At 56.8% G+C, this 10734-nt stretch overlaps 1 protein-coding gene across 1 annotated transcript; it reads right to left on the reverse strand.

Moving 5' to 3' along the window:
- Positions 1-25: 25 nt before the first annotated feature.
- Positions 26-4491, reverse strand: ZDHHC9 (zinc finger, DHHC-type containing 9; the record flags this gene model as incomplete). Its single annotated transcript, XM_010186067.1, has 8 exons — positions 26-255; positions 1061-1226; positions 1692-1795; positions 1946-2048; positions 2323-2371; positions 2506-2643; positions 3594-3752; positions 4289-4491. Coding segments are annotated over 8 exons (1027 nt in total), but the record flags the coding sequence as incomplete, so codon positions are not given.
- Positions 4492-10734: the final 6243 nt, after the last annotated feature.

The raw sequence follows: 10734 nt of genomic DNA on the forward strand, positions 1-10734 counted from the left end.
TTGCGCCGCCTGCGCATCGAGGTGAATAATGACTAAAGCAAAATGGCCATGAGGAATCGTTTGCCTGCCATCCAGCCCATCTCCTCCTCTCCTCAATCACTTCCAGCTTTGATTAGACAAAACAAGAAAGTTCTCCCTTCCAAGCAGAGGTTAGTGCTCTGCTCGCCCAGCGTCCTGGGACGGGGCCGGGAGCTCCCCAGACGTCAGCTGCTTCTCCTCTGGCATCTCCGCGTTGCTCAGGGACGGCGCAGGGACCTGGAGGGAGAAGACAGCAGTGACTTGCAGGAATATTCCCCAATAGAGAGCATCTGTTTGAGCGCACACACACACACACACACACACACACACGGCCCTGCTCCTGCCTCCAGCTCCACCAGGCAGAGCTCTCGGCCGTGCTTGGGTAAAGGAGAAACCAGGAGCCACCACACGGGCAAACCAGCAGCTCCATGGAGCGCTGGCCTGCTCCAGCAGCAGCGGTCTGGGCTGTTTCCACCAGAGAACAGCAGCTCGTGCCCAAGCAGGGGTAGGCCCAGCCACTTCCCACCACGCTCACAGAATAATTGAAGAGGGAAGGGCACTCTGGAGGTCTCCTGTGCAGCTGCATCCTCAAAGCGTGGCTGATTTCAAAGGCAGAGCAGGCTGCTCAGGGCTATATCCAGTGTGGTAACGGCTTTCTCGGAGGACGGAGATCCCACACCAGCCAGGCACAGCCCTTCAGCCAAAACAAGCAGCTTGCAATCTCCCACTCCTCCTCAACGCCTCCTGGCCTCCCCTGGTGCCAGCCCCTGGCTGCTCTCACGGCAGGACCCACATCTCAAAACCACAGCCAGCCGTGGTCTCCTTGGAGGTTCACCCAGGGCTCAGAGGAGCCCAGCACCTTCCCAGCTCCGGAGACACCGCTTTCCAGGGCCAGAGCACAACAGCTTTTCACCGGCAGCCTCTCGGCAAGGCCCCAGGCGCTGCTTTGTTCCTCGCACTATCAGCTTTCTCCCTGCCAGCCCACAGCAGCTCCAGGCGGGCACAGCTCCCTCACCCCCCCCCGGCTCTGGGAAGCACTCACAGCGCTGTGGTGAGGGAGGCTGCTGTCCTGCTGCGTGCCGCTCTCCTCTGCCTGCCCACCAGGGCCCTGGGTGGCCGTGGGCTGCGGGGCGCTGGGCCCCCGTGGGCACGACTCGTCCTGTGCCGTGCTCTCCTCCTGCGGCAGGATGCCCCGTCTGTCCAGGACGCTGCAGGGGCAGAACCACACGGTCAGACCCACAACTCCCCCAAACCGACTGCTTTTCCTGGCAGGGGAGGGGGTTCCTCCCCCAAACAGGCTGTGCACAGCCCAAACATAGCTTATGGTGTCTCTGTCCCTCCTGTGAAAACCAAGCCCAGTTCAGAGGGTGGGAGCCCACCGAAACGAGCGCCCTGGAAGGAGCCCCTGCTCTGTCCTCTTCCCCAGGGAAGGGGAGCAACTCATCCTCGGCTTCCCAAGCACATGGCAATAGGGAGCACTGAAGGTACACAAGGACAGCAACACAGGACCTTCCTCCCCAGAGCATCCAGCCGTGTCCTAAGCGACCCCCAGAAGCCCTCAGCACACGCAGAGCTGGCAGAACAGCAGCCAGGTCTCGTATCCAAGCAATGAGAGCTCCTCAGGGTCCCGCTCGAGGGGCAAGAATGGCAGGGCTGCCCCTCAAGAGCTTTACCTGGGGGGCAGAGGCCCACAGAGCACCTCGCAGCAGTTCTTCACTATGTTGCCATGGCTGTAGGGATTCTGCACGCGGTTCTTCCCAGTCCAGGACCCCTTAATCTGCAACGGTCAGGGCACAGGCTCGGGTCTGCTCCACCGACACCTGCCCTGCTCAGCCTGCACGAAGTGTCTGGGTGGACACAGCCTCCACGTACAGAGGAAGCAATGAGAAATGGAGGTGGCTCAGAGGAACAGAAAGACTCTACTTACATCTTCGTTGGTCGTCTGATTCAGTGCCACCAGGAAGGTGTGGAACCCAGTTAATCCCACCACCGACCACAGGGTGAAGAAGCAGATGAGCACCTCCAGTACAGTGAGAACAGTTAAGGACTGGGAACAGCCTGGGAACAGTCGCAGCCCAGCTGTGTATCACTACCCTAACGTCTCCTCTTCTCCTAGACATGGTTTTCTGTTTTACCCTCCTTCCAAAAGCCACAGAATTGCTCCTCACCTTGTAATCACGGGGCAAACTGCCCTGAAAGACTCCCTGGAGAAGCCTGGGCATCAAGTCACCAGTCCCTCCATAACGCAACTCACGCTAACCCCCAGCTGTGCAGAAGCCAACCCTCCACGCTGTAGAAGGATATGTCCCTGGGGTTTCCTTCAACGTGTTCAGAAACCCAATCTTCAGAGATTCTGGCAGTACAAAGAGAGATGGTTTTATCCTCTGGAACACCACACCGAGTCCCGTTCCCTTTCCCCCTCCATCCCCCCAGGGTTCACAGCACCACTCGTATCCCCCCTCCCTCAGCCAGCCCAGCCACACTCACTCAGTGCTACGTAGACGATGTTGAAGGTGAAGATGTAGATGGTGAGGAGTGAGAGCGAGAGGATGAAGAGGTAGAAGTAGCGGTAGTTCCTCTTCCCCACGCAGTTGCCCACCCAGGGACAGTGATGGTCAAAGCGCTCTGTGGAAGCGGAGATGGGGATCAGTGCTGCTGGTCATGGCCCTGGCTATGGATGCCCATTCTTGTGCCCCAAACTCAAAGTCCCCAAGGCTGACAAGGCCTCCCTGGACCACCAAGCCCAGCCCTGTGGTAACTCAGGCCCCCGTGTCATGGCCTTCTTCCATAAGGGGAGGCCAGGTAAGAAGTTACAAAACTGTTTTACTAACGAGTCATTCTGCAAATTAAGACAGAGTTTGGGAGCTTGGCCCCATGGCATGTCCTGTCCCAGAGACCTGGGGTACAACAGCTTTAACTAAAGCAGCACACGGGTCAGACAGAGCCCTGGGAGTGCAGAAGTTTTTATCTACCCCATCTGCCACTTGACTTCTCCTAGAATAACTAGAAGAGGGCTCAAGGAACTGCATAAACAAAGGGCTGGGAAGGAGAAGGAAATGAATCCCAAATACTGGGATTTCTTCCTTGGGAAAGGGTGCTGAACATGCACCAGTTATGGTACAAAACAGGGCTAAGAGAGCGTCTGCTATGCAGCAAGGGGAACACAAACCAGGGGCACCCAAGGTATCGGCAGAATCTCCGTGCCGATGCAAGGAGCTGTTTTCACACAGGACACAGCTCTCTGCCGGAGCCCTCCAGCCCAGCAAGGCCAGCGAAACTCAGGAATGGACGGCACACTGACATAGACAGGTTGGACTTATCTTAGACTGGTTATTGCCAGAGAAGTACTGGCAAAGATGAACCCCCTGGCTGCAGGTTCTGAGCAAACCTCAGGCTCCTCGCGCTTACGACAAGGCAGACCGTCCCCATCTGTTCACACCGTGCTGGACTCACTCCACAGGCGCGGTGTGAGACCCGATATGGAGCGAGACTGGGTGCAGACCTTACCCTGCTCTCTTCCAAAGGCTCCCACCTAACGCCCAGGTGCAGGAGCAGGCACGGCCTCTTCCACTCACCCACGCAGTTGTCGCAGATGCTGCAGTGAGAGGCACGGGGCGGACGGAAGATCTTGCACGTGTAGCAGTACTTCAGCTTCACTATCTGGTTGTTGATCTGGAAGTTCTTAATCCGCGGCGGTGGGCGCTGGCCCTGCGGCACGGTCCCGTTGGTGGCCTCTGAGAGAGGGAACCAAGCAGAGATCAGCCCTGCTGCTTGAATACGATGGCCCAGAACAACTCGCCTCCCTGCTGCTCCCACCAGTGGGATTGGAGCCCACAGGGTCTAGAGCCAGCGGCTGCAGCTCCACTTGCACAGTCCAGAGCCAGCCTGGTAGCTCAGAGGCAGCAAAAGGGGTGCCAGAGCTTTCACAGACATATGAGAGGGGCCAGGGGGGTGTCATTGTACAGACCTGCACCCACCAAACCTCTCTACCCAAAGGATCAAAGGGCCCACACTAAACTCCCTCCACCTCTTCCCGAAAGCAAATGGAGTTTGTATGCACACAGCTACAAAACAGCACGTGAAGAGGTTCCCCAAAGGGAAGCAGGCACAGCACACCATCATTTTGAGACTCAGCAGGTGGGAAGATGCCCCATTTGGGGCAATTAGACTTTTAGAGGGCCAGCTGGGAAGAAGGGCTCTGCAGAGAGCACAGCCTATAGATGTGCCAGAAACACGGAGGCTTTCCCAGCTCGGCTGGCTCCGCACTCACCAATCTCCATCTCGATGAAGGCTGCCTCGTCAGGAAGGGCTCTGGGGATCACCCCGGGGTCACTGAAGCTCGTCCGCAGGAGCGTGGCCATGGCGAACAGGAAGAGAACGGCTGCGAACACGGGGATGGCCGGGGACAGCTGGACGGCCAGGTACCGACACCTGCGGAGGGACGAGGAGCCGCTCAACCACAGCACCCGAGGTCTGCCCGAGCCAGGGCTTAAGAGTAGCAGAGGCATCAGAGTCCAAACTTTCCTGAACACCAGTTACATCTGGAGAACAGAGGCTGCCAGCACTGCCCTCTGATCCCCCAGGGAAACAGCCCTGGGGCAGCTGAGAGCCCACCGAGGCAGGGAAGCAGATCAGAGCAGGAGGAATCTCCAGCTGTCCCCAAACAGGCTTACAGCAGCACAGAAATGACTCCTCAGGGATGAACCGTGCTCTGTGCTGCTCGGGAACGGATTCACGTGGAAGCGCAACAAGACGCCTGGCTCTGACGTTTCTGAGGCGAGGGACTTGAAAGCCCCAGATGAAGCAGAAAAGCACAAGACAACCCCAGCTCGGGAGGGGAAATGCAGCGTAAGGCCACAGCTGCGACACGAAGCGTCCAGGGCGACGTGCAGGGCCTGTCTCCTAAACCAGTGTCGTTAATTTTACACACTGCAAACCCCACAGGTACTCAAAACAGCACCCTTGGACTGTCCACGTGCAGAGCTGAGCCTACCGTGCTTAAACAGCTGCAGATAATTTTGCTTTCCCTTTGCAAGGGCAAAGTCTAGAAAGGGAGCTGCGAGTCAGCGATTAAGCAGAAACCTTGGATCCCATTTTGGGAAGGAATATGGGGTTATTCTTCTAAAAGTTGGTCACGGTCTGCCTGAAAGGGCTGCAGCTCGACCCTTGTCCAGCTGACATGACAGCTTTTGTAGCTGTTGTAACTCCACGAACATATTACAGGCTTAAAATACAGATTCATGGGCTGTGTTAAAGCTGAACCGAAACGGTGCCAGAGCTCCCAGCCTCTGGTACACACCACAGCTTATGAGTTTCCTCGGTGCACTGTCAGCACAGAGGTTTATTAGCTACAAGCACAGGATCCGTGCTGGGCGTGCTCTCTGGGGCACAGACCTGAAAGCCTCACACAGCAGCACTCCCAAAAAAACGGGACCAGTCCCTGCAGCGAGCGGCGCGAGCATGGGATGTGACTCACTCCCTGCTGACCCTTCCCTGTGCAAGGAAGCAGAGATGCCCGCTGGGGATGCGGCAAGTCCTGCTGTCCCCAAGGGATGGCGAGAGTGGCCTTGAGACTGGGATGCGTTAACACCGGCTCCTTCGCCGAGGAGACGTCTGCTCAGTGAAGCTGTTGTCCTGTTGTCACCATCCCTCCAGCACCAAGCAAACACTCAGGCACTGCGCTGGATGCTCAGCTCCATCACTCACACACATCCTGGCACCAAGCAGGGCCCTGCTGCTTCCCCATCTTTTGGGGAACGTGATGCCCCGTGCATCCACCATGGCAGAGAAAGCCAAGCAGCAGCCAGAGCAGCTGAGCAACAGGTAAGGCCACCACGTGCAGGCTGGACTTGGGACTCACTGGTGCTGGGGAGGCGTCAGTCCACGCCTCGTCTGAATGCGACTGCGCTCGGGACTCGCGTTCAGCGCTCGGTAACAGACATTTTAAAGATCTTTTGTTTGGGAAAGCCGAGAGTCAACAGAGCCGCACTGTTGGCAAGTCAGGATGCTGCTCCTCCTCCGCTCCCAGTGCAAGATCTGTGTTCTGGAGCATTTTGTCATCTAATAGCAGACAATAACAGCACTATCACAACTCATCACTGCAGCCGGGGGGCGGTGGGGAGAAAGGCTTCAACAAAGACATCGTTAGAACAGGGGGAGCAGGGAGCTGCAGCAGCTGGGATGTGCCACGGGTTTACGGTACGAGGACGGCTCGACCGATTATTCTGTGCCCCTTCAGCTCTGTCGTAACCAGCACGGGAAGCAGAGCTCTGCAGGAAGGGGAACAAACCCGCCAGCGCCCATGGAAATGGACTTCAGCCACAGCACCAGCGGCACGTCGCAAGGCCAGGGCCCTGAGGGCTCAGCACAAGCTCTGTTGGACAATTCACTGACGTCCCGCTGGCAAATCACCGACCTGACTTTCCTAAACCAACGCACAACCACACCGTGTCCTGTCCTGAGAGCTGGGGAAGCAGGGCAGTGCCTTCACCGACCACTCGGCCCTCACCAGAGCACTCACAGCCTGCACCTCCCAGCCCTGGGATGGCTTCCAGGAGCTGATGCACTTGTGGTGAGCGTGGAAACGGTGGCTCTGAAAACCTGGGCAACCGCTCACTGCAGTGCTGCAAGCGCGGGGCCTTCCCGAGCAGCGCCCAGGCCAAACCAGAGCTGCCTCAGTAACGCTACCCATGCACCAACAGTGATGCCAAAAACGCTCACAAGAGACCCTCTTCATGCATTATATGTGCTTCCAACTCAACAGCACCCAACAGAGACCCTCTTCATGCATTATATGTGCTTTCAACTCAACAGCACCCACCAGAGATCCTCTTCATGCATTATATGTGCTTCCAGCCCAATAACACCCAACAGAGATCCTCTTCATGCATTGTATGTGCTTCCAACCCAAGAACACCCACCAGAGATCCTCTTCACGCATTATATGTGCTTCCAGGCCAATAACACCCAACAGAGACCCTCTTCATGCATTGTATGTGCTTCCAACCCAACAACACCCAACAGAGACCCTCTTCATGCACTATATGTGCTTCCAACCCAACAACACCCAACAGAGACCCTCTTCATGCATTATATGTGCTTCCAACCCAGTAACACCCAACAGAGACCCTCTTCATGCATTGTATGTGCTTCCAGCCCAACAACACAACAGAAACACTGTGCCAGTCGCGAGAAGCCGTAACTATCGAAAAGCACCTGTGTGTGAGTTTTGGCAGAGGTAACAGCCAACCTAACCAGAGGTCAAAGCCATCTCAGAAGCACCTCTTTATCAGTGCAAAAATCTTAGGTCCTTAGGGTTTGGGGAAAAAAAAACAAACAATTAAAAATTAAGTGACGCAAAGGGTCAGCATCACTTTTTTCAACTCATAGGAAAACAAAGACATTTTAATCTCTGCATAGCTGAGAAAGTAGGAAAAAAATTGAAGTGATAAACGTGCTTGGGTATTGGAAAAACAAACAGCAGCCCCTTTGGGCGCTCAGGAGCCTGGTCTTGCCAGCGCTATCTGGCCTGTAACATTTACAAAGGGTGACCGCTTGTGCTGGAAAACTGAGGACAACAGAAACGCAGCTGCTCTGGAGAGCTGGAGGGAGAGCCCTGCTTCAGGAGGGCCTGGCAGAGACACTGGCAAACTGCAATGAGGATGCCCCATCCCATCAGCTGAAATCCCAAACGCACTTCACCCGGTGCTTGACCTCCGCTCCCCATGCTCCAGCACCACGAGCACAGTGAGACCAGCAAGCGCCCTCTCACAAACACCGATGTACCCAATAAGTGTCAAACAACAGGCCAGGAGGACAGTAAATAGTGTTTTATGTGACACGCTATGGGCACAGAGCAGCCCAATTAAATACAGGGACCGGCCTCAGCCCCTCAGCTGCTTTTGGCCGGGGAGGTGAGAGGTGCCCTTGGGCAGAGGACTCAGCTGCAGAGCACTCCCGGAGCCAGCACAGCTCCACCGTGCTCTGCTCTATGGGGAGGGAGGAGCCGGGTCTCCAGGTACAGCACGGATCCCAGGCACTACCCAGTGAGGGATCACCCGATTCCAGCCCACAGCTCTGCGGTCGAGGGCATAAACCCAAAACCTCCCCGCGCAGGGGGCTGAGGAGGCTTCAGGCCGTTCGGCTGGAAACGCAGCAGCTGAGCCGATGCATCGGAGCTACAGGGAGGGGAAAGATAAATAAACACCAGCAGCAGCCCCGGCACAGAGGCTGTCATTGGGCGGCTGGGGAGGGCTCTTCCAGCGGGGAACACGGGGCTCATCTCCCGACGCGCGCGATGCCGTCACTGCCGGCTCTCCAGCCACAGCGCCGGTAACCGGAGCCGAGTCAGCGCAGCCTGGAGGGCGAGGAGCAAACCTCGCTGGCTCGGATGGCGGAGAGAGGCGTTTTCTGGCTTCGGGTGTCCCCGAGCCTTGTTTAGACAAGGTGTGACTGCGCAAGTGATTCAGCTGAATGAGACGCGCACCACAACACGGGCACCCCTGCAGTGAGCATACAAGGGCTCCTCCACCCACCACAGGCTGCTGCTCTCCGAAACCAGACCCTGCCAACCCGCGTTGTTCCTCTGGAGCACAAACTTCAGGGGGGAACATCGTGAATTTTCATGCAAATGCCAAAGAATCTGCCAAAATCAGAAATGAAGGGATAACACAGCAAAAAGATCAAGGGCGAGACCCTTATCAAAAGCACCCCAACGCACGCAGCAGGGTACAGAGTACCCTCTCCAGCAGCCAAGCTGCTCCTCTGCAGAGCTTGGTCAGTGAAACAGACACCTTGTGGAGTGCTCCTGGCTGGGAAGGCAACATCGCATCCCTATCCCAAACTCAAATCCCCCCAGACAATTTCAAAACAAAGCCACCCCTTTCAAACAGGAACCGTGAAGGTGTTGTGCTTTGACAGAACCTAATGGGTATTCTGGATTTTCCCCAAACTTCTCATCTCCCCAGTCAAAACCACTCAGCCGATTTAACCAAAATTCAGAGGCGATTCTGCCTCCCAGCAGAATTTCCCCACAGAGACTCCTCTCCAGCTCAACACAAGCAAGGACACAAATGACCCCTCACAGCTCAATGCCTCCCACAGCATGGGAATTTCCAGTCCCGTACCCATTGCACCCATTCCCAAACCATAACCACAGCACCGCTGACATGGCCTGGGGCTGGAAAAGCATCCTGGGCTCGCTCTGCCCAGCACAACCACAGCTGGCGAGGGCAAAGCCGGCAGAGCGGGACGCGGCCTCGCTCTTCCACTAAGGACAGGCTCCGCAGGGAGCCAGAGCAATTATCCCTCGCAATAAGCGTTTCGGGAGCAGCAATAAGTGTTTCTGGAGCAGTAACGCTTGTCAGTTCTTCCTGCAAGGCAGGAAGTCTTAGCCCCATTTTTCAGATGGGGCAAAACAAAACAAACAACAAAACAAAGAGTGGCGTCATTTCATACCTTCGAATTCAGGCTGAGTCAGGGATAATTTGGGCTTTCCACACCGGGGAGCCCCAGCACCTCGCGTTTCAGTTGTAAGGCACCTGCCTCCAAAGCTACGTGATGCTGAAGCAGACAAACCAGTCTCATACCAGCCCGAGACCCAGCGTTAACCACCTCATGGCTGCTGGTGGGACGTGGCGAGCCTCGGAGTGTTCCAGAAAGCCCTTTCCAAGGCTGCCAGCAACATCCGCTAACGAGAGGAGCTGAGGAGAGCAACATGGGGCCAGGGGAAGCAGAGACGAGGGGTCTGGGGAAGACGTCGAGGAGCCCAACATCTGGGCCGAGTGCTTTGTGTAGCTGGAGGAGTCGCCAGAGCTTACCCAGTGAGCGGCTTCTTCCACTCACTTTGCAGCCTTAAAGAGCTTTTGTGTTGCCCAGCACCGTTTAGGACCTTTGCCTCCCCAGGAACAACGTAAACACGCCGATGGAGGCAGGGGAAGGAAAGTTTCGCAGTTGTTGGGCCGCTCCAAGCTCGACCTCAAACCCAGCAAAAGGAGCCATCCTGCCCCTCCCCACAACATCAGCGCATAGGCAAACACAGGCTTTTTTCCTTTTCTGTTTATTTTTTGAGTAGGATTAGTCCCAGGCCATGTCAGCTCCCCAGCCCAGCTGACAGGGATTGCTGTGGGGAGGGGACAGCTCCTGCTCTCCTGAGGCTTCACTGCAGCTCTTTGGGCTGTTGAGATGGGCTGAAAGTGCGGCCAGGTCCCCTCCAAACACCAGGACTTCAGCTCATGGAGTGGCTGCTGTAGCACAGCACCCTGCAACACCCAGCTGTAGGGCGAGCTGCATCGGCGCTGAGCCCTGGGGCCACCCAGCTCACTCATTTTTTGTTAATTCTCCGGCTGGGTCATGTCCCCAGCGGGGCTGACCCAGGGGCTGCATGCACACCCAGCGGGCAGGGATGCAGGCTCAGTGCTGGCCTCAGCTGCTGCAGCAGTGGTGCCCTTGCACCCTGAGCATCCCTTGGCAAGGAACACAGCCCTGAACCCTCATCCCCTCTGGCTGTGCTAGGACAGGGGCCCACGAGTCCCAGAGGCACAGAAGCACAACCGGTAGGGATGGAGAGCCAGCGCCACGCTGCAGGCAGGGCCAAGGGAAAGCTCCAGCAGGGCCCATCCTCCCCAGACCTTCCAGACTCTGTGCTGAAGGGGCAGAGGCACCACGCCAGGCTCCCTCCCTGTCCCCAGGCCCTGACCCAGCCCAGTCCCTGGGCTG

The sequence above is a fragment of the Mesitornis unicolor genome, unplaced genomic scaffold (genome assembly GCF_000695765.1).
Source record: "Mesitornis unicolor isolate BGI_N332 unplaced genomic scaffold, ASM69576v1 scaffold31916, whole genome shotgun sequence".
In the NCBI taxonomy this organism is placed as follows: domain Eukaryota; kingdom Metazoa; phylum Chordata; class Aves; order Mesitornithiformes; family Mesitornithidae; genus Mesitornis; species Mesitornis unicolor.